General features: G+C 44.5%; 2 protein-coding genes across 5 annotated transcripts; both read left to right on the top strand.

Annotated features, from left to right (window-relative positions):
* The first annotated feature begins 507 nt into the window (after positions 1 to 507).
* LOC311127257 (uncharacterized protein) lies at positions 508 to 6,283 on the top strand. 4 transcript variants are annotated; one of them, XM_084159059.1, is made up of 5 exons: positions 515 to 633; positions 1,968 to 2,065; positions 2,976 to 3,155; positions 3,424 to 3,585; positions 4,119 to 6,283. In XM_084159059.1, the coding sequence occupies exons 3-5, from the start codon at positions 2,978 to 2,980 to the stop codon at positions 4,589 to 4,591; spliced, it is 813 nt and encodes a 270-aa protein (XP_084015185.1). In that variant the 5' UTR covers positions 515 to 633; positions 1,968 to 2,065; positions 2,976 to 2,977; the 3' UTR covers positions 4,592 to 6,283. The 4 variants fall into 4 exon arrangements, with proteins under 4 accessions (XP_084015183.1, XP_084015185.1, XP_084015184.1 ...); XM_084159058.1 differs by having other exon boundaries at positions 1,968 to 2,096; XM_084159057.1 differs by lacking the exon at positions 1,968 to 2,065 and having other exon boundaries at positions 508 to 633.
* Positions 6,284 to 14,288: 8,005 nt separating this feature from the next.
* On the top strand, positions 14,289 to 20,978 carry LOC311127457 (leucine zipper putative tumor suppressor 3-like; the record flags this gene model as incomplete). Its single annotated transcript, XM_084159293.1, has 6 exons — positions 14,289 to 14,981; positions 15,554 to 16,165; positions 18,499 to 18,627; positions 18,981 to 19,172; positions 19,450 to 19,680; positions 20,124 to 20,978. 6 exons carry the CDS (start codon positions 14,289 to 14,291, stop codon positions 20,976 to 20,978), a joined length of 2,712 nt encoding a protein of 903 aa, XP_084015419.1.
* Positions 20,979 to 23,039: the final 2,061 nt, after the last annotated feature.

Genomic DNA, 23,039 nt, shown 5'->3' with positions numbered 1-23,039 from the left:
CAAGATTACTGAATGTAAATACATTATTTACATTCATTTACTACTGTAAATGTATTTACTACTGTACATTGGACTGTCCAGTTCGATTAACAAGAATGTAAGCTTTCTGCCCATATAAGACATGTCTATTTCCTGGAAAGTTTGCTGTTACTTACAGCAGTCATGCTAATCACATTAGCGCACGTTAGCTCAACCGTCCCTTATACGGGACACCGATCCCCTATAGGTTAATTGTTTGCACACCGTTGCACTCGGGTCGTCACTAGTTACCACAGCCACAAAGTCATAAACCATTTAATCAATTTATTTCATAAATTATTTTACACCTAACCTTGACCACACTGTTAACTTTATGCTAAACCATAATCTTAAAATAAGACCAAAAGGCACATTTTTGTTTGCAGGAATTTTTACGATATAGTCTTTGTGGCTGTGGTTACTAGTGACAACCTTACACTCGTGTTTGTAATTTCCGGTCATCCCGGAAGACTGTCTACAGCCAGCGTCAGCTAAATGAAAGTTAGATAATCCCGTGCTTCGAATTGGATTTAGATTATGTTGGCTCAGGAAAAAACATATCTTTAGCCACAAATAGATTGTATGTTCGTGGATTTCCTTGTTTTCGTAGTTCTGGTAAGTAACGTTAGCCAGTTGCTAGCCTAGCTAGTTCCGAATGAACAAGCCTGTGCAGAGTTGTTATTATTGTGCGCGTGCATCTGAAATAGCAAGCGCATGCTAGCCAACTATAGCTACTTGATTGACAACTGATTCTCTTGAGTTAATTCAGGGCGCGAGAGACGTTGTAAATGTGAAATATCGCAATGCCTGACTATACACCCATATACAGTGCCTTCAGGATGTATTCATACCCCTTGACTTATTCCACATTTTGTTGTGTTACAGCCTGAATATTTTTTTTAATTAAATATATGTTTTTCCTCACCTATATGCACACAATATCCCATAATGGCAAAGTGAAAACAACATGTTTTTAGACATTTTTTAAATTTTTTTATTGAAAATGAAATACAGAAATATTTCATTTACATAAGTATTCACACCCCTGAGTCAATACTTTGTAGAAGCACGTTTGGCAGAAATTACAGCTGTGAGTCTTCATAGGTAAGTCTTCAGAGTTTTCCACACCTGGATTGTGCTTAATTTGTCCATTATTCTTTTCTAAATTCTTCAAGCGCTGTCAAATTGGTTGTTGATCATTGCTAGACAACCATTTTCTGGTCTTGCCATAGGTGTTCAAGTAGATTTAAGTCAAAACTGTAACTCGGCCACTCAGGAACATTCACTATCTTCTTGGTAAGCAACTCCAGTGTAGATTTGGCCTTGTGTTTTAGGTTATTGTCCTGCTGAAAAGTGAAGTAATCTCCCATTGTCTGGTGGAAAGCTGACTTAACCAGGTTTTCCTCTAGGATGTTTGTTGCCTGTGCTTCACTCCATTCCGATGTCTTTTTTTAACCAGAAAAACTTTCCAGTCCTTAATGATTACAATCATAACCATAACATGATGCAGCCACCACTATGCTTGCAAATATGGAGAGTGGTACTCAGTAAAGTGTTGTATTGCATTTGCCCCAAACATAACACTTTGTATTCAGGACAAAAAGTTAATTGCTTTAGTGCCTTGTTGCAAACAGGATACATGTTTTGGAATATTCTGTACAAGCGTCCTTCTTTTCCCTCAGTTAATTAGGTTAGTATTGTGGAGTAACTACAATGTTGTTGAGCCATCCTCAGATTTCTCCTATCACAGCCATTAAACTCTGTAACTGTTTTAAAGTCACAATTGGCCTCATGGTGAAATCCCTGAGCGGTTTCCTTCCCCTCCGGCAACTGAGTTAGGAAGGACGCCTGTATCTTTGTAGTGTAAAGTGTCATTAATAACTTCACCATGCTCAAAGGTATATTGAATGTCTGCTTTTTTTTTCTTTTTTTCCCACATCTACCAATAGGTTCCCTTCTTTACGAGGCATTGGAAAACCTCCCTGGTCTTTGTGGTTGAATCTGTATTTGAAATTCACTGCTCGACTGAGGGACCTTACAGATAATTGTATGTGTGGAGTACACTATTATTGCATACAGTGAGTCCATGCAACTTATTATGTGACTAGTTAAGGACATTTCTTACTCCTGACCTTATTTAGGCTTGCAATAACAAAGGAGTTAAATACTTATTCACTCAAGACATTTCAGTTTTTCATTTTTAATTAATTTGTAAAAATGTCTAACATTATGGGGTATTGTGTGTAGGCCAGTGACAAAAAGTCTCAATTTAATCCAATTTAAATTCAGGCTGTAACACAACAAAATGTGGAAAAAGTCAAGGGGTCTGAATACTTTCTGATGGCACTGTAGCTTGCTTTTCAGACAATATGCTGAACAATAGACAATTCAGTTGTGTCACATGACTTTAGTTTTTATTTGTGGCACTTGGTTATCCCTAGCCAAGTAAAACTCAACTCCACAATGTTGATGTGAAATACATAGTGGAGTTGAGTTTTACTTGGCTAGGTTATCCCTCAACAGCAAGTAGCTAGCTAGTCTACATTTTTGTCTCTCGCAGACTTTGTAGTGGATTATTGCTAAACTATCTGTTGGTAAGTGAAGGGTTAAGTGACAGATGCCTTAGTAAAACCTAACCATTCCACAGATCTCTCACATCCTCATTTTAGGTTTCCCAACATCAGGTTTACACTGTCAATGTTCCTACAACCTGCACCAGCATTCTGTGCTGCATAGTTATTTTTTGCATAAACTCATATTATTACAGCTAACCATACACATGACTTGTCTGAAACAGTAAGAAAATCCAGAGTCTAGTAAAACACCAGGCCTAAATGGTGACATTACTTCTATGCATTTGGCAACTTTTGCAAAGTCTCTGAGCAACAGTAGACTATACAAATTGTTATGGATGGGGCTGACTTGATAAGTAGACCTACATCGTGTCTTCCTTCCAGCCATGACTCTGAGCATGTCTCCGGCTGCGGTGTGCCAGTGCTTTACTCTGGTGTCTCTGTGCACATCCATCGCTGACCCCAACTGGATCCAGGTCAGGAACAGTACTGACCCCGGAGGCAAACAGCTCATCTATGGAGTGGCCTTCACACTGCACGCTGCCCAGAACCTCACTGACACAGGTAGGGAAGGGCAAGGCTGGACCGTGAAAGAAGAGATTGGTTGACATTTGTCTTTTTGCGCTGCTATCACATAGTTGTCATCTGTTTTGACACTGTAGAGTTGACGTTTTCTACAGTTTAACTGCACCCACATATGTCTGGTCGTCAGTATTTCCATGTTTGTGAGCTTAAACGTATTTACGTCCTGCTTGTGCAGAAGCCTGGGAGTGCGGTGTGTGTTTATGTGCGTGGTGTTGACTTACAGTATGTGTGTGTTCCCTCCCTTTAGGTCCTCTGGGTGGTGTTAACGGCTGGGGGATGTGGCTGCTCTATGCTTTGGCGGCTCTGTGCTACAGTGCTGTCCTGCTCTCCAGCTCCTCCTTCCTATTGGACTTCCTGGGGACTGGGATGTCCCACCCTCGACTGGTGGTGTCACTCCACATCTCCACAGGTAACCTAACCTCCCTCCCTTTTTCTATCTCGGTCTCACTTTTCTTATTCTCTCTTTTTTCTTTCACGTTCTTCCTCCTTCGGTCTCTTTTGCTGTCTTATCTGTTTTTCTCTGTCTGTTTGTCTCTCTCTGAGGGCTTATCACAATACTGTCATTTACATTTTTTTAATGTTTAGTCATTTAGCAGGTGCTCTACTCCAGAGAGCCTTACAGGAGCAATTAGGGTTAAGTGCCTTGCTCAAGGGCACATCTGCATATGTTTTATCTAGTCGGCTCAGGGATTTGAACCAGCGACCTTTCGGTTACTGGCCCAACGCTCTTAACCGCTAGTCATAATTTGAAGAAGAATACACTCTCACAGGTCTCATAAAATATGAAGTCTCATAAAATGACATGAATCATGTTTTCTGAGCCATGTTGATTTACATCACTCTGCAGTTCTCTCTGGGATTAATTGGTATTTCATCCTCTCGCTGTCTTTCTCCCTTTCCCTCCATGTCTCTTTTTCTCCTTTTCCCTTCCACTCTCCCCAGTCGTTTTCCTACTGTCCATGCTGGGAGTGTGCGGAGCCTGCCTGTATGTCATCAGCGGCAACCTTCAGGAGGGCAAATTTGGGCTACTGTGGGACTGGCTAGGGGGCTGGACCTGGCCTGGGTCTGGGTCTTGGTCTCCTAGGCCTGGGTCTGGCTCCAGGAGCCAGGGAGGGGGAGGGGCAGTGGGGTTGCAGGCTTACCCAGGGGAGAGCTTCTACATTGCCATGCTGGGCCTGCTCTTTTCCTGCCTGGCTTCCGTGATCAGCCTGAGTTGCCCGGGGGACCCCACCTCCACCCAGAGTGACTACACAGCCGTGGTGGAAGGGGATGACAGTGACACAGAGCCCCTCACCCCCAGGGAGCAGGGAGTGGGACAGTCTGACGGCGACAACAGGGGGGAGGAGTGGGCAGGAGAGGTGTTCCCTGAACTGACTCAGGGGGAGGTGGAGACTGCTAAAGGGGGTTCTGTTTAAATGTGTGGCATATAAGGTGAACTGAGGCTTGGTTCACGACTAGAATGCGAACCAGGACCACACATGGCCTGTAACAGACTTTATTAGACAGCAGTGCTGGCCCCTTCGCTGGTCATCTTTTGGTTCCTAATTGTTTCACTGGACCGAGCTAGTGGAATCCAGTCAGGAGCCAAAAAAGAGATCAGATACGTTCTTTTAATGTTCGTCTGCCAATAAAAATCACTCTCGGGTCATTGTGTGTGTACAGTTGCACAACATGGAGTAAACCCGTTTATGGAAAAAAAAGAATTACTTTTTCTTTCCCTTGTGGGAGTTTAGGCCCAGAGTCTCCAACTTCACTCGACCAAGGTCAATAGTTATTTTGCTTGCTGTGATGGTTGAAAAAGTGTGCTACACAGTTAAGCTATTTATGTCTGTGTGACCAGGGCAAGTGTGTTATATCAGATGTGTGACACAAATTATATGCCCATGCTCTTTTCAATATAGTTGAACACTTGGCAGCACTTGCATGAATGGATAGTAAACTCTCATCAATGGGAACAAGCTTTGACCCTGTTCTCATTACTGCAAAAATAACCACTGGGGTATGTTCAGTATCAGCTAATGGTTTCAAACACTTCAAAACCAGAAAAGATGTTCAATTGAGCAAAAGTTGAGACATAGCCCATGTTTGTACAATCACCTATTCTCCTCTTCTAGTTATCATAAAAATCCCTAGAGGAAGGGTTTTCTGATTATTTTTTACAGGTTGTTTTCTAACCTATGCATTATCTTAACTTCTTAAACCCTTTGCAAAGTCTTTCATAGTGACACTTTAAGTTTCCCAAATGGAGGACAGAAATCCCAGAGATTATTCATAGGAGATTTACCTGAAGTGTACTGAAACTGGAGTTTCCTTTGAGAAATTCAATTTAAAAAAAAAAAGCCCATTTGGCTATTATTGCCACTATAGCTTTTATCACTTTTAATTGAGCCACTATTTATTAACGCATGGATGTTTACTACTATAGGAAGAATTTAGTGGGGATATGATGTTTTACCTTTCCACAGCAGGTAGTGTAAATACATGGCTCTTGCCTTTAAATGAGTTGATATACTAATTATATTAAAATATGATGTATTGAATATTTTATGTACTTAAATGTTTCTGGTTTCATATAATGTAGACACTGCTATTGGTCACTAGATACTACAGATCACTGTGAAAATATATCCCGGTTTGGCATCTTTAGAGGTCTACATTACAGCACAAACCACTGGATAAAGCATGGTTATCCTGCTTGAAGGCAACCAATAAGACAAGCTCCTTGGTGGTGCTTGGTTGCAGATGATGGTAGGACCATGGATATTGGCTTAATTAATTAAGATAGCTAAGAGGCTGCCTAGAATCAGGTTTTCCTTACCCACTTGTTTCCTGGACACAGATTAAGCCTAGTCCTGGACTGGGAAACATGTTCAATCGAGATTCTCTTTTTAGTTCAAGACTAGGCTTAATCTGTGTCTGGGAAACCATCCCTCATTCTCTTCCTCAGGTACATAGGAAGACATTCCTTCTCTTATTCCAGGGTCACAGTCCCATCTCTATGAATCAGACTGTTCATTGTGGTTGTTTGTGATGTTATTTATTCATTAAACTGTTTTTGTGTTTATGTAAAACGTGTGAATGCATTTTCTTTCTGTTCCAGAACAGAAGTGTCCAGTCCAGTTCCTCTCATTCCCACTCATCTGTTTGTGTTGATCTGTCATCTCATCTCTGCCTCTACAGGTTTATTTCCAACCAACATCATCAGGACATGATCTTAATCCAAAACCATGAGATCATCTAACAAATTATGTTGCTTGCTGGTACGCAAATGACCAGGTATTAACTTAGAAATTACATGGAAATGACAAACTTTTTTGTTTACTACATGATTCCATGTGTGTTATTTCATAGTTTTGATGTCTTCACTATTATTCTACAATGAAGAAAATAGTAAAAAATAAAGAAAAACCCTTGAATGAGTAGGTGTGTCCAAACTTCTGACTGGTACTGTATGTCTGACTGTACTTTATGCAGGGTTCCTATCCAAAGAAAAGTTTGCTGGACCAATGTCAATATTTTCCAGTTACTGTAATTCCAACTGTAACATTTTAATGGCTTGTGCTTGTGTGAGAGGATGTTTTTATTTGTCAGGGGAACATCTTAACACCCCTGGGCATGATTGAAATCTGAACCCTGTCTGTTGTATAGAGTAGGTATCCTGGGGTATATGTGACTATAGGGACTGATGACCTTCTCTCCTCTTCATGGACAATCAGATGGCTCTAAATATACCTCTCTACCCAGCACTGTCCCACATGTCTTTCCTGAAGTCTTTCTGAATGCATAGGCAGGTTTTAGGGTTAGCCAGGCAGAAGGACTCGCTGTGAACATGATGTCCTCTCTGTCAAGCAATGAATTCAGCAGACAAACCACTCATTGGTAAGTAGAAATAATCTAAGGATATGGTTAGTGTAGCCTTTCTCTAGCCTATTAGTAGATGAGCATAAGGTTGGTTTACATCTGGCTTGCACTGTTCTTAAACACAGTTTAAGTCCCCCGTTCCTTTCCCCTATTCTGTCACGAGTCCACCCCCTTCTCCCATTGGACAGAAACCATTGCCATAGTAACCTTGACAAATTGTGAATGGAGAGGAAAGATGCAGGGCAGTCGAGGAGCATATTTTAGTGATGGTTTGCACTGATGAGTGAGTGTGATCCTGTGTGTACATCACACACGCATGTAGGTACATGTGTGAACGTGCTAGCACTGGTTTACTGTACTAAAATGTACGGGAAGGTACAGATTTTCATGTAGATAGTTTGGAATATGGTGCATTTGCAAAACATGATGTATTTATTTTATGACCCTAATATTAACTATTTTGCGAGGCAAGTGGGAAATTCTTTCAACAGAGCTACCCGAGTCGTGTGTGTGTTTGTGCGCACGCGTTTACTTTATGGAGGCAGATGGAGGAAGTGAGAGGATGCTATTGGTAGCTCAGAGGGGCTGGGATGCGGTGAGTATTGCTACAGTTCATCTCCACATGGAGGAGTGGAGCGAGGGATGAGGAGAGAACCGACAGGGACGAGCCTACCAGTGGAGCTGTGAGATTCCTCTTTGTATCCCTTCTTCCACTCCCTCAGTTTTTTTCTGTCTCTAAGTGACATTCAGCCATGGCGGCTCAGAAATTAAAAAAGAAGAGGAGAGAAAGAACAGTGGCGTTATTAAAGATGGATGTCAGATCCTGTTTCACTAGCGTGTGTAGTCCCTGTGTAGCCTATCTGTGGTCTTGTGTTCTGTTTATGTGTAGTAGGTCAGTACAGCATGAAATGTGAATACATGTGTGTGTTTTAATGTCCCAGAGTGGGTGTGGGTCACCATGTACGTGGCGACAACGGTCATATTTGCTTTAGTGCGTGTGTATGTACTATGCAAGTATTCATCTCTGCTAACCTGGCCCAGAAAGTGTGTATGTGTGTTTGTAGTCTTGACAGTCGTATGTATCGCTCTACGACTGGCAAAGCGAGTCGTGTGTGTGAACAGGTGAATTGTGTTTGAGTGGCTTGTGTGCAGGTCAGTGTTAGTGTGAAGGACCATGGCTGTTTTCTAATCGTGTTGTCGGGGTTATGTGTAGAAGACTTGTATGAAGAAGGCATTTTGAGTGGGAATCGAGTCACATTTCTTGACACTGGAATGCCTGATTTACTCCAAATAAACCCAGCAACTCTCATATGCAATGAAAGGATAGATGTGTTTTGCTTGGAAAGTATGTTGTAATGTTTTTGTATCCCTATAAAGGCCTACAATCTCTCTCTCCTATCCTTCTTTTTGTCGTTGGATTGGTCATTTTAGGCAAATGTCTTCTTGTCAACTTGATCTCTTATAGAAGATGGTATCTGTTGGCTTTATGACCAGCACCAAATATTCCATTCCAGACAAGTTAACAGTTCTGTACTGCTAGTGCTACAGCTTCAACATTGGCTGTTTCTCTTTCTCTCTGCCCTCTTTCCCTGCTCCTCAATGCGCTCTCTCTCGTCTCTTTCTGCAATCTCTCCCAGCCCTCCTCTCTCACTCTCTCTTGATTAGTCCTGAGTGAGGCTGATTTCAGGCTCCAGTTCCTCACCTACACAGCCAGCTCTGCTCTCTCTGCCCCTGGGAACTGGGCATCATGTTTGCCCAAGGCCTCGCTTGCCCTTGGTACTAAAAACTGAAGTCTGAGCTACACACACATAGACACTCAACCTGCCCGGTCATGTGTAATTCAGTTGTGCAGTACTCAAATAAATATATATAGAATAGAATGTGCAGATGCATACATAGTAATATATAGACACCGAGAGATATATTATAGGATTGGCAGGGGTCCCCATTTTCCAGCAGTAGCCTACGTATTATGTGTGGAACAGAATCAATACATTGTGTGCTATTCTGAGGTGGAGGAAGAATTCACACCTTTGTGTGGGCGCAGGCGCAGGTCTGGGAAGGGGGCGGTGCTGTGGTCCATCATAAGGGGCGGGGCAGAGGTGGGTGTGTGACACAGCTGATACACGGATCTTCTCGCTGTCTCCATCACCCGATATCCGCTACGGGCAATAGCGGCTGCAGCCTCCCCCGACCAGAGCCACACGAGTAGGCTATAGGCCTACTGCCACTCCAACGTCCCAATCAGCGAACCCAGAATCGGACAGCTCGCCGAGGAGCAGTGGAGCGACGTTATTCGGCTTCATTCGGCGTTGTCTGTGCTGCTTCTGCCGCTAATAGTAAGTGCAGAGCTGTTCTAGGCTATGAGGTGATTGAGCGAGCGCTCCTTCATTTCCATAGAGAAATACGCGCACCTAGTATGCGACGCAGCGCGGCGCACATCTACACCTGCGTTTTTCTATATTTATCGCCATTCACCGCATTGTCAATCCATTATCCTGCCGCTTTACATGTTGGATTTGGGGTGATTCAAAGGTTGTTGTGGCAGAGAGATAAGTGGAGAGCGAAATTGAGGGAGAGAGAGACCGTGTTTTTTAATATTGCTCATTGGAGTGAAAGTAAAGATGGGAATCGGTGAGGCTCAAGCGAGCGGTTGTGCGCGCGGGTTGTAGCGGATGCTGTGCTCGCTCGAGCTCGCTCCTTTCGGATTCCCCACACCGAGAGAGAACTGCGAGTGTAGTAGAGTGCTTTGCGTGACCCACCCACGCATTATGTATTGCGTGAATGAAAAGAAAAACAGATAGGATAGATCATGTTAATTATATCGTTCTACTTGCCTTTTGTGCCTGGGTTAGGGCTTTTTCGCTGGTATGGAGAAGCGAGTAACATTTCTCCATTGTGCTTTAGCATTGCCGCTACAGCTGACAGTCTATGCACATCAGTGCGGTGAAGGGATTGATGGGGAGGTTGTTGTAGCGGCTGCAAAAATAATGGAGAGGGTTTTGAATACATGGAGTATAAATGGACAGACCAAGAGCAAATGGCCTGCAGTAGAATTTAGACCAACATTGGCACTTAAAAGGAATAGACTGATTTGTAGGCCTACATCACTACCAAAAAGATGTAGCAAATACTGTATTATTGACATGATATAAAGCCTATTGTGAGGATATGTGTGAACTAGAAGTGTGAGCTAGCATGCCCGTTTTAATATGCTGGTAATGGCAAGGGAGCTCTGATAAAATAGGCCTATTATTGAATATCCTTTACAGTGCAGTGGTTACCTCTGTACCCAATGTGACTGCTCTGGGGGTCTTCTACGCCTGGCCTATATGAGGCCTTGAATGACGTGTGTGTGGTGTGTAATGGGGTAGCAGTGGTCACTGTTTGGGGGGCACTTTGTTTGCATTTGAGGTGTATCTAAGGGTCTATGTATGGACAATGCAGTGAAAATATGGGGAGAAAATGTATTGCTGTGTGTGTGTGTGCGCGCATGTGTGTAGGCTACACATATTATTCTATTAATTACCTCATACTGCATGTCAACACAGGAGAGGAGATTAGGAAGACTCCCTTCGTGAGCGTGTATGTGTGGAAGTGTGAGAATGAGGGGGGAGCGCGCACCAGAGAGAGTGCCTGCTTGTGTGCGCGCGCTCTCTATTTGAAGCATGGAGCCGATGATGTAATGCCTAGGAGTGTGTAACTGTGCCAGTGAGGCGAGTGTAGGCACGTGCCACAGCTCAGCCAACACTGGAACAGGGCCCTCTGCTGGTATCGCACCATATGCCGTTTTGGACTCAGCACGTTATCCTAAGGATTCAGTACTCCCCTGTTCACATCCCAATCTGTTCCCATGTCCTACCTGAGATGGAATGTCAATACTCACCTTATTATAGCAAAGTAACATAAAAGCATAGTAGCTTCATGTGCACCGGCTTGGCTTCAGGCATGAAGAGACAATGGGGAGAGACGATGGAAAGAGAGAGATAATTCACACAAAGGTTTGGCTGCATCTTTGCTCAGATAGGAGTAGTAGACTACACTTGGTACAATGGACTATAAATTCACATATTTCCTTTAGGTCAATGTTCAATCAGTGATAGATATTCTGGTGAGTAATCAGTGCTCCCAGTGGGTGTGGTTCAGGGACAGGGATATAATACAAATATGGATAGTGTTCCTTATTGCACTCAGTGATACATACACGGACAATGAAGTATTGACAATTGTCTCCCATGTTTTTCCTTCCATTAGAAAGAGTGTTGATAGAGAATGTGTTTTTGTCATTATCATTGGCACAGGGGGAACAACGTACCTCTGTGTGTATGTTTGCATTTGTGTTTGTGTGTGTCAGAAGGCAAGGGGTTAACATGCAGAATAACAGGTGTGCAAAAGACCTGCTCTGCTACCCAATCACAAAGTAGAGTGTGAGATAGTGAGAGAAAGGAACAAGACAAGAAGGTTGTGTGAGCAGAGAGCACAGTAAGCTTTCCTTCTATGATTGTGTATTCAGGATCTGCAATTGAGGTACAATCTGTTAATGTAGATGTAGAATGTAGTTAATATTTGTCATGTTTGGATTGAAAACTTGATAATCAAGGAATAATCATTTGCATTGGCTCGAACAAATCCTATTGATCAGCTAGGCTATTTGTTAGCCCTTTAATACAGTGAGGGGAAAAAAGTATTTGATCCCCTGCTGATTTTGTACGTTTGCCCACTGACAAAGACATGATCAGTCTATAATTTTAATGGTAGGTTTATTTGAACAGTGAGAGACAGAATAACAACAAAAAAATCCAGAAAAACGCATGTCAAAAATGTTATAAATTGATTTGCATTTTAATGAGGGAAATAAGTATTTGACCCCTCTGCAAAACATGACTTAGTACTTGGTGGCAAAACCCTTGTTGGCAATCAGAGGTCAGACATTTCTTGTAGTTGGCCACCAGGTTTGCACACATCTCAGGAGGGATTTTGTCCCACTCCTCTTTGCAGATCTTCTCCAAGTCATTAAGGTTTCGAGCCTGATGTTTGGCAACTCGAACCTTCAGCTCCCTCCACAGATTTTCTATGGGATTAAGGTCTGGAGACTGGCTAGGCCACTCCAGGACCTTAATGTGCTTCTTCTTGAGCCACTCCTTTGTTGCCTTGGCCGTGTGTTTTGGGTCATTGTCATGCTGGAATACCTTTCCATGACCCATTTTCAATGCCCTGGCTGAGGGAAGGAGGTTCTCACCCAAGATTTGATGGTACATGGCGCCATCCATCGTCCCTTTGATGTGGTGAAGTTGTCCTGTCCCCTTAGCAGAAAAACACCCCCAAAGCATAATGTTTCCACCTCCATGTTTGACGGTGGGGAAGGTGTTCTTGGGGTCATAGGCAGCATTCATCCTCCTCCAAACATGCGAGTTGAGTTGATGCTAAAGAGCTCGATTTTGGTCTCATCTGACCACAACACTTTCACCCAGTTCTCCTCTGAATCATTCAGATGTTCATTGGCAAACTTCAGACGGGCCTGTATATGTGCTTTCTTGAGCAGGGGGACCTTGCGGGTGCTGCAGGATTTCAGTCCTTCACGGCGTAGTGTGTTACCAATTGTTTTCGTGGTGACTATGGTCCCAGCTGCCTTGAGATCATTGACAAGATCCTTCCATGTAGTTCTGGGCTGATTCCTCACAGTTCTCATGATCATTGCAACTCCACGAGGTGAGATCTTGCATGGAGCCCCAGGCCGAGGGAGATTGACAGTTATTTTGTGTTTCTTCCATTTGCGAATAATCGCACCAACTGTTGTCACCTTCTCACCAAGCTGCTTGGCGATGGTCTTGTAGCCCATTCCAGCTTTGTGTAGGTCTACAATCTTGTCCCTGACATCCTTGGAGAGCTCTTTGGTCTTGGCCATGGTGGAGAGTTTGGAATCTGATTGATTGATTGCTTCTGTGGACAGGTGTCTTTTATACAGGTAACAAGCTGAGATTAGGAGCACTCCCTTTAAGAGTGTGCTCCTAATCTCAGCTCGTCACCTGTATAAAAGACACATGGGAGCCAGAAATCTTTCTGATTGAGAGGGGGTCAAATACTTATTTCCCTCATTAAAATGCGAATCAATTTATAAAATTTTTGACATGCGTTTTTCTGTATTTTTGTTGTTGTTATTCTGTCTCTCACTGTTCAAATAAACCTACCATTACAATTATAGACTGATAATTTCTTTGTCAGTGGGCAAATGTACAAAATCAGCAGGGGATCAAATACTTTTTTCCCTCACTGTATCAACAGTTTTTACAGTTATATGAGATGGGCTTTCATTATTGTTGCATAAACAATTTTCTCAGTGGAAAAAATACATTTTAATGTGAATTTTGATATGATGTGGAATGAGGAGTAACCGTATAAGGGAATGCATACTGAAATTAAGTACTCTAATTGATACTTCAATCATACATTCAATGTACTTCATATAATGTTTTTAAAAAATACATCAGATTTGAATGCTCAAGAAATCTCTATTAGTGTCAAAGTAACCTTGTTCTTAAGAGTTCAAATCGCCTTAAGAGCTTTTGCAGGGTGTATAGTATGACTCCTATCTCAGAGCGAGACAGAAGGAGAGGAGGGAACAGGGAATTGGGAACTCATTGCTATGGTGAGGGGGGGAGAGCACGGGTGGAGAGAAGTAAGGAGTGGGTGAAAGGATGACCTCACCCACTGTATCAGTGTCCCAGAGGGGAGGAGGAGGAGGGGGAGTTTCAGTCAGTATTACATTGCATGAGAAAATGGCGTATAGGCCTATGGAACTTTTAGCGTAGTGCAAAGATATGAATCAACAGTCAAATCCTACAATACAGTATGTCTCACTCTATAGATCATGTGTGTATGGTCACTAAATACGTGTGTGTGTGTCTACTGTACAGTATGTCAACCCCTTAACTCTCTTCCTTGTGTCTGTATGTCGTCTATAATTATTAAATAATTATGTTACTTACAGAGTGTGCGTGTGTACAACGGTTTGTGTGTCTGTACCTTACTCCTAATGAACCCTTTCTCCCCCTCTCTCCCCTCTCCCTGTCTCTGTGTGTCCTGCAGTGTGTGTCGGCAGGTGCTGCCTCCCTGCCCTCCATCATAGCGCGTGTGGAGCGCGGGGGGCTGAGTGAGGGGGGGCGCCCCCAGGGCATGGGCAGTGTGGCCAGTGGGGAATCCTCCTGGACCACCACCTCCTCTGGCCAGCAGCAACAGCAGCAGGAGATCGCCATGCGGAGCGTGGGCACCCGCACCACCCAGCAGAACAGCCTGCCTCGCGCCCCCCCACCACCCCCCTCCTCTTCCTCCTCCACCTCCAACTCCACCCACAGGGGCAGGAGCTTGGAAGATAGGAGTTACAGCATTGAGAGGTCCTCACAGCAACCTCCTCCCCTGACCCATGCTAAGGGGACTACGGCGGACGAACGCAGCTTTGCCACCGTCGAGAACACTTCTTCTTCTTACTACGGCAGTGAGCGTCCTCCTCCGCTCTGCGAGGGGGCAGAGAGAGAGAGGACCCCTGTCCATAACAACAGCAACAGACAGGTCTCCAATGGCAATCGGGGCGTTTCCAATGGGAACCGAGCGGCGGCGGGTAACAGCGAGAGGCAGGTTGCCAATGCAGTGTTTCTGAATGGAGGCGGGCGGCGTGATGGGCGTGACCAGAGGGATGGGCGTGACCAGAGGGATGGGCGTGACCAGAGGGATGGGCAGGGCCAGAGGGATGGGCGTGATGGGGGTAGAGAGGTGCCAAGAGGGACGGTGAGTTTGGATATTTGCGGGAACAACGTGCTGAACAATGATAAGAACAGTAGCCAACAGCTGGCTCAGTACAAGGAGGCGGGTGCCAGCGCAGCCAAGGTGGACAACCATAACAACCCCCCCAACATCCTCCCCATCTCTGGGAAGATGGAGCAGGTTCAGGTGGGTCACTGTGTGTGTGTGTGTGTCTCCAAATACAGGCTGTAGGTTGAGTATGACGGTTCATGTTGAAAGTGTGTGTTGTTCATTTTGTACATACAGGCATGTGTATCTATGAGTTATGGTGCAGGCAATAAAACGCTGTCATAAATTGATATACTGTACTTTGTTACCTAGCGGCTGTAAATCAGTGCTGCCCATTATGACAGGGAGATATTTACATGAAATATGATCTCCTCTCCTGTCAACTCCTCCATGCATTGTAATAGCATTAGCCTTAGCTATTACTGTTGTTTATATTAGATTTATGAAAAGGTAGGTACATGTATATCTACATATAGTTTGTGTACCGGTATATTAATAAACTATAGTAAATAAGATGAATCCCCCTTGTAATCAGGGAATGTAAGATCACTGAAATTCACATTTAGCTTCAGTATGCTGGCTGTTTAAGTAATTATACATTTAGCAGCATATTCATAATCCCTGTAGACCTAATTGTCAGATAATGTATGTTGTACAATCCTCGCGTTATATTTCACCACTAATGCCATTTGCTTTCCACCCCCATCCAGAGCAATGATGGATTGGTCCGCCCGTCGGCCTTTAAGCCTGTGGTGCCCAAGAGCTTCCACTCCATGCAGAATCTGGTGTGCCCCCCCCAAACCGGAGGAGTGGGCCGCAGTGCCGGAGGAGGTGCTGCAGGTGGTGGGTGTCCCAGTGTAACAGGACCCCTCAGAGACACAGACAGCCCTAGCAGCCGGGGTGGAGGTGGAGGTACCAGAGGCGGAGGAGGGGGCGGCAGCAGGGGCGTAGGCCAGGGGAGCCTATCTGACTCAGGGAGGAATTCTCTAACCAGCCTGCCCACCTATGCTGGCTCGGGCTATGGGCCCCCGCCTGTCCTGGGGCCCCTGAGCGCCTCTACCAGCCACATCAACCGCCTGGGGGCCACGGGGGCCCTGGAGAAGTTGGAAAAGCCTGGTGGAGTTAGCGGTAGCGGCGCTAATAGTGGTTACCAGAACGGACTGAGCGCCTCGGATAGTGGTCGTTCCTCCTCCGGGAAGAGCTCCTTGTCCTATCAGAGGCTCAGCCACCTGAGTGACGCCCCCGCACCGCTACGCCCCTCTCCCTCCTCCGATGACGTCATCCAGGACCTGGAGGACCGGCTATGGGAGAGAGAGCAAGAGGTGAGGAGAGAGAGAGAGAGAGGGAGATGAGGCAAGAAAGAGGGAGAGGGAGGGACGAAAAGGGAGAGGGTGGATACTGGGGGGTTCAGAAGGGAGGAGTCTTGAGATGATATTGTAGAAGGAAGCAACAAACAAATGGTACCAAATAGTGCAAATTATCACAACTATAGCACAGTGAATACAGTTATTTTATATACACTCCCATCCATATGTATTTGGAAAGTGAAGCAAAACTTTAACATTTGGCTCTATACGCCACCATTTTGTATTTGAGATCAAATGTTTCATATGAGGTAACAGTACAGAATTGTCACCTTTTTTGGGGGGTATTTTCTTACATATCTGTTTTACTGTTTAGAAATGAAAGCACTTTATGTATCTAGTCTTCCCATTTAAGGAAGTCATAAGTATTGGGACAAATTCACTTCAAGTGTCTTAAAGTATTCAGAAGTGTATTATTTGGTCCCATATTTCTTGCACTCAATGACTACATCAAGCTTGTGACCCATTTGCAGTTTGTTTCAGTTGTGTTTCGGGATTATATTTTGCCCAATAGGAAATGGATGGTGAATAATATATTGTGTCATTTTGGAGTCACTTTCATTGCGAGTAAGAATAGAAGATGTTTCTGAACACTTCTACATTAATGTGGATGCTAACATGATTATGGATAATCATGAATGAATCACGAAAAATTATGAGTGAGAAAGTGAGAGGCTCAAAGACCATACCCGCCACAAAATGCCAACCTCCTCTGTTATTGGTAATGGGGCGATTCCACGCCAGCATGGCCCGAAAATATTTTTGGTACCTCAGATTGTTCAGGCAATTCTCACATAAAAAATGTATTGGGAGGAAGGATATTTAACATGCTTTTTACATTTGTATCACAAACCATTTTTGAGAAAATCATTATGAAAGTGGCCATTTTCAGCTCTTTTTAGACCTATACTGTGCCTTCAGAAAGTATTCACACCCATTGATGGACTTTTTCCACATTTTGTTGTGTTACAAAGTTGGATTGTTTTGCCAATGATCTACACAAAATACTCTAATGTCAAAGTGGAAGAACAATTCTAACATTTGCAAAACAATTAATGAAAAATAAAACACTATATAATATATAAAACACTATAATATATCTTGTCTCTAAGTATGTGAGAATTGCCAGAACAATCTGAGATACCAAAAATATTTTTGGGCTATGCTGGCATCGCGCAATGGTGAGAGGTAGCATGTTTTGTTTTAGCCTCTGTAACCTTCTTACTCATCGTTATTCATGATGACATTATCAGGATTAATTAGAAGTGTTCAGAAACAACTTATCTATTCACTTAGAAAGAAAATTACTCAAGTCATCATTCACCATTCAGTTCCTATTTGGCAAAATATAACACAACCAAAACAAACTGCAAATTTATCCAACGAGTCACAAGCTTGATGTAGTCATTGCGTGCTACGAATATGGGACCAAATACTAAACTTTTGACTACCTTAATACACTTCAAGTGAATTTGTCCAAATACTTTTCCAAATGACTTCCTCCTCAAATGGGGGGACTAGATACATGTGCTAGATTCAAGTGCTTTCATTTCTAAATGGTAAAACGTATGTATGTAAATGCCCTCGAATAAAAGGTGACATTCTGTATTGTCGCCTCATATATAAAACATTTGATCTCAAATCCAAAATGTGGAGTAGTATAGAGCCAAATGTAAAAATGTTGCGTCACTGTCCAAGTACATATGGAGGGGAGTGTAATCACAAAAAGCTGTTATTTGAAATTTGAGGTGTTTGCATGACCTGTAGAGGGCATGGGTAACTGTACCAGTGATCTTACTGTACATAATACTGTCTATGGCTTAAGAATAAACTGGTAAAACCGTTGGGTGTGCCTGAAACTTGCTGAGCAGACAACTGTATTCTTATTTGCTGACGGTCAAGCAGGTAAGACACGTTAGGCCTTGGGTCTGAAATAGTAGTGCAAGGTATTCAAGTACTGAGGGCTTTGGAAGTAGCGATATGTGATAGTGGATGGGTACACATTGGTGGTAGCTGGTGGATGAAGTGTGTTACCCCCATACAATGCAATGCAAGGAGACATAGTGCAACACCTAAAATGCATTTACCGGTAATTGACATTGCATGTGAGAAGTACAAAGAAATATGAAAGACTAGTGGGGCAGTAACTGGTCATTATTCACTTACCTTGATAATGGATGTCAGCCATTTTGTGAAATAACCATCCCCACCTCCTGCAGTGGATGAAAAGATGAGAAGCTCACAATACATGTTAATTACACCCGAGTTCCCTTCCTCCTCCCCTCTCCCAGGTGCTCCACATGCGCCGTAACCTGGACCAGAGCGAGGCGGCCATCGTCCAGGTGTTTGAGGAGAAGCAGCGCGTGTGGGAGCGCCAGATGGACGAGCTGCGGCAGAACTATGCCTCGCGCCTGCAGCAGGTGACCACACAACTACAATAGATAGATATTAGAATTGCAGAATATACTGTATATTAAAGTTATAGAATGGCTCCTCAGTTCACAGATTGTGGGATGGTAGGCTATACCCAATATCATATAGCACAATAGCATTAGCCATGACTGCATGGCAAAACACTGAGAAAAGGCAAATAATGAGCTTAAAGGAGCAGTTTAGAGATGCAGAGTAAAGTTCTGTGCAAAGAGATTATTTTCTCACTGCTCTCTAATTTTATTCCAAATGGTACATTCAATATGGTTGCCACCAGCATACCCACTGCCGAATGTTGATTTGAATGGGGAATGTCCATTCTACTAATTGTATTTCTACCCAGGTGACGCGTCGCGCCCAGCGCTCCCAGAGTGCCTTGCAGGCCCAGATCAGCCGTCTGTCGCAGGATAAGCGGCGCCTGCAGGAGGAGATGGCTGCACTGCTGGCCCAGAGGGAGGAGCTGGAGAGGAAGTGCCTGGACTACAGGAAGGAGCAGGCTGACATCCTGCCTCGCCTGGAGGAGACCAAGTGGGAGGTGAGATAGGGGGGTGGGACTACCTGGGGTTAAGGGGGTGGTGTATGTGGCTGGGTGTGGGATACAAGGGAGATGGGTGAGGGCTGAGCATAACAACTACTACTTGATGTCCATGCAAAAAAAGGACAAAAGGGCAGTACTGTCTAAAACCAATGATCAAATATGCAATAGCTGTCCTATACTGTATGTGCACATCCATTAGACAGAGACATGTTTGTTGATCTCTATTTCCACCATCTTCATACCTTTCATCCCCCCTCCCCACCCTCCCCCCCAGGTGTGTCAGAAGGCGGGGGAGATCTCCCTGCTGAAGCAGCAGCTGAGGGAGAGCCAGGCGGAGGTGACCCAGCGGGCGGGGGAGATGGTGGCCCTGCGGGGCCAGCTGAAGGAGGCCAACGCCCAGCTGAGGGACCGGGAGGAGGCCATGCTGGGCCTCAAGGACTCTTACAGCACTAAGAGCCTGGAGCTGGAGCGCTGCGAGGGGGAGCTGCAAAGGACGCTGACCGAGGTAGACAGACCTGAAACACTAGCTACAATTTGTAGAGTTGTTCTGCTCTGTGCACCACAAGTTTTGCGCTCTCGAGTCACTCACATGCATACAGATACAGGCATTCACATACACTTACTCTCTCTCACTCACTCACACACTCACTCAAAAACACACACACACACACAGTTTTGTTTTACTATCCTTGTGAGGACCAAACAATTGATTCCCATTCAAAATCCTATTTTCCCTAAACCTTAACCTCAAAATCTAACCCTAACCCTAAACCTAACCCCTAAGCCTAAAATAGCCTTTTTCCTTGTGGGGACCCGCGGAATGTCCCCACTTCTCCGAATGTTCCTTGTTATACTATCCTTGTAAGGACTTCAAGTGAATTAACCCCCACTTCCTCTCTCTTTAACTCCTGATTGACCCTCCTGCCTCCCCTCCCTGTGTCTCTCCAGGTCTCTCTGCTGAGGGACAAGCTGGGCATGTTTGAGGCTGAGGTGGTGGGGCTGAAGCGGGCCCTGGGTGAGCTCAGTGCGAGGGATAGGGCTATCGAGGCTAGGGGTGGAGGTGGCAGAGGGAGCAGGGAAGTATCCAGGACCAGAGTGGGGCTTTCCTCCCCACACAGCCCACTTGAGGGTTCTGCCTTCTCCTACCCGGCCCTGCCTCCACCCCCTGTACCTCCCCCAGATGCCATACTGAGTTTGCAGAGCGATGAAGCTAAAGTTCAGCGTCAGGAGGCCCACCAGCGTCAGGAGGCCCACCAGCGTCAGGAGGCCCACCAGCTTCAAGAGGCTCAATTGCGGCAGGAAATCCACCAGCAGCGCCAGGAGGCCCATCAACAGCACCAGGAGGCCCACCAGCAGTGGGAGGAGGCGGGGGATCTGCGCCGGCAGCTGGAGCGCCTCCAAGGCGAGCTGCGTCTGGAGCGGCAGCAGCGCGAGCGACAGGCACTCACCTTCAAGAAGGAGCGCCACGTGTGGATGGACGAAAAGGAGCGTGTGCTCAAGTACCAGGCCCAGCTGCAGCTTAGCTACGTGGAGACCCTGCAGAAGAACCAGGCCCTGGAGCTCCGCGTGGGCCACCTGGGCTCCAAGCTCACCTCCACCAACACCACCCCCTCGCCCACCTCACCACCCCCACTGTCCCTGGCCCCCATCCCCCTGCCCGCCCCCGTCACCCCCCTACCCTCCCTCTCTCTCTCCCCACCTCCCCTCGCCGAGGACAAGAATCTCCCCCCCACCCTCCACCAGCTGGCCCCCCCCTGGCCGGTGCCCACCCGTCTGGAGAGGATAGAGTCCACAGAGATCTAGATTCTATTTGCTGTAGATCTATGGCCCTCCAGAACACTGCCGATCAGTTAAATTCAGCTTATACAAACGTTTACAATAATTAAACCGTACCACATAGCACCTGTATCAATAGCATTCATTTGGTACAGTCCTAAATGGTTATACTACTCACTGCTACTCCGGGGCGGTCCTAGGACGCACTGCACTATGAATGGTGGACAGAGGCATGGAGGACCAATGGGAAAGGGGGAGAAAAATTATAGTTTAGACTGTGGTATTCAAAGCCGCTCTTCAAGCCCCTTTGTATGCAGGTTTTAGATCTATTGATCTGCTGTCCACAATATGAGGCAATCAACTGAACATTTAGGTTGGGGTGAAGATTGGAGTCAAGCGTAACACACTACTGGAAAAGCTCTTGTTATATTGTCATTGGCATGATATTCATATATTATAAAGAGCAAGACTGTGTGGGTGAAATTATTTGAAATAAAAAACCTGTAGAATCTATTTAAATCAAGCCAAATACTACCAATACTACTACTTCAGTTATCAAATAATGTAAAAGTAGAGACAATAAATTATCCTGCAGATTTTGTCTAGGATATCATAATAACTGACAGTGTAAAGAGGATGTATGATAGAGAGTTTGAGTAAAACACAGTTTTACCAACCTATCTACAAAAAGGGGCTTGAAGGACAACATTGAACACTACTGGTGTAAGTGTCAGATTTGAGGCATGACTGTTGGCCAGTTCTTCTGCTTAATTCACATGGTTAAATCTAAATCAAATCAAAGTTTATTGGTTGTGTACACAGATTAGGATAATCTGTTAACATTAGGAACGAGGTAAAGACATCTATGATTCAGGTAAATGGGGAGATCCATCCACACATCCTCCCCCTGTGGCTTTATGTGTGCTATAAGAACACACCACACCACCACACCAAATCACAAAGGAGAAACAACCAAAAGCTTAGGATACAGAAGCCGTTTTAAGGGATGTGAGATGTGTTTTTCAGAAGTGTGTTGCATTGTAACGTGGTAACTGGTGGACTGGTGAGAGGCGTGCTTGGTTGAGATATCGAAATGAGGCTTCAGAACCCTAAGGGGCAGGATTGCATGACAGGATCAGTTGTATAAACCAATTGGAGATCTCTAAATTTTTGATGGAACTGCAGTGATGCAGTACATGTAGGTTCCTCTGTGCTGTCAGTAGCTGCAGTGACTGAGGATGGCCACCATGTGGCGACAACAACTGACACAAAATGGCTTGATCAATCCCAGGATGACCTCTTTTTTGCATTGTTCTTCGTTTCGAAACTACATAGGCGACAGCTAAAAGCAGTTTGTAATTTGTTGACGTTCTAGATGCTTTTGGTCTCTATTGATATTTGTTCAAGTGACAGAAAAGGACGTGTTAGTGATTAGGTAATAGGCTAGTTTGTTTTGCCTGGCCTGGTGCGCCGGGTGGGCAGAGTTAATTTTCTTTTGGCCATTCCATTGGTCCTTAAGTGAAATCTCCACCCACCCGTGGCACCGGGGCATGCAAAACGAACTAACCCATTGATTATTTAAACATAAAGGTTGGTCAATGAAGCTGCTTATCTGAGCAAAGTGTCTATTTAAGATCACTAGCAGCAGGTTGTAGCTGAGCCAGCAGACTTGGTGTTAGATACTAATGGTGAGACTCAGACTTTACAGGAAGAGTAATGCATTTTAGGAATGATTCTTTGAGATAATGGAGTTTTGTGTGGTGTACTTGTTTGAACAGGACCCACCATTATTAGAAAAAACGATGTATATGTCAATATATACTACCTTTATAGATATCTAGATTATATTTGGCTATATGGGACATTTTACAATATATGAAACTATTCTAAACATTATAGTGTATACAGTATATGTTGACATATATTTTTTAATGGGTCTGGGCAATTTAGAGAATACCTTTGTGGAGTGAGGGGTGAAAGGAGTGAGGACTTAAAAAAAGAATGAATGTTAAAGAGAGGACTTGTTTATATGAGGACAGTGTAAATATAGAGGGATGGAGGCCCACATACCCTCTGTTTTGGGGCAAC

This window comes from Coregonus lavaretus, assembly GCF_964263955.1.
Source record: "Coregonus lavaretus genome assembly, chromosome: 4".
Classification (NCBI taxonomy): Eukaryota; Metazoa; Chordata; class Actinopteri; order Salmoniformes; family Salmonidae; genus Coregonus; species Coregonus lavaretus.
This window is presented reverse-complemented; position numbering and strand designations above follow the sequence as displayed.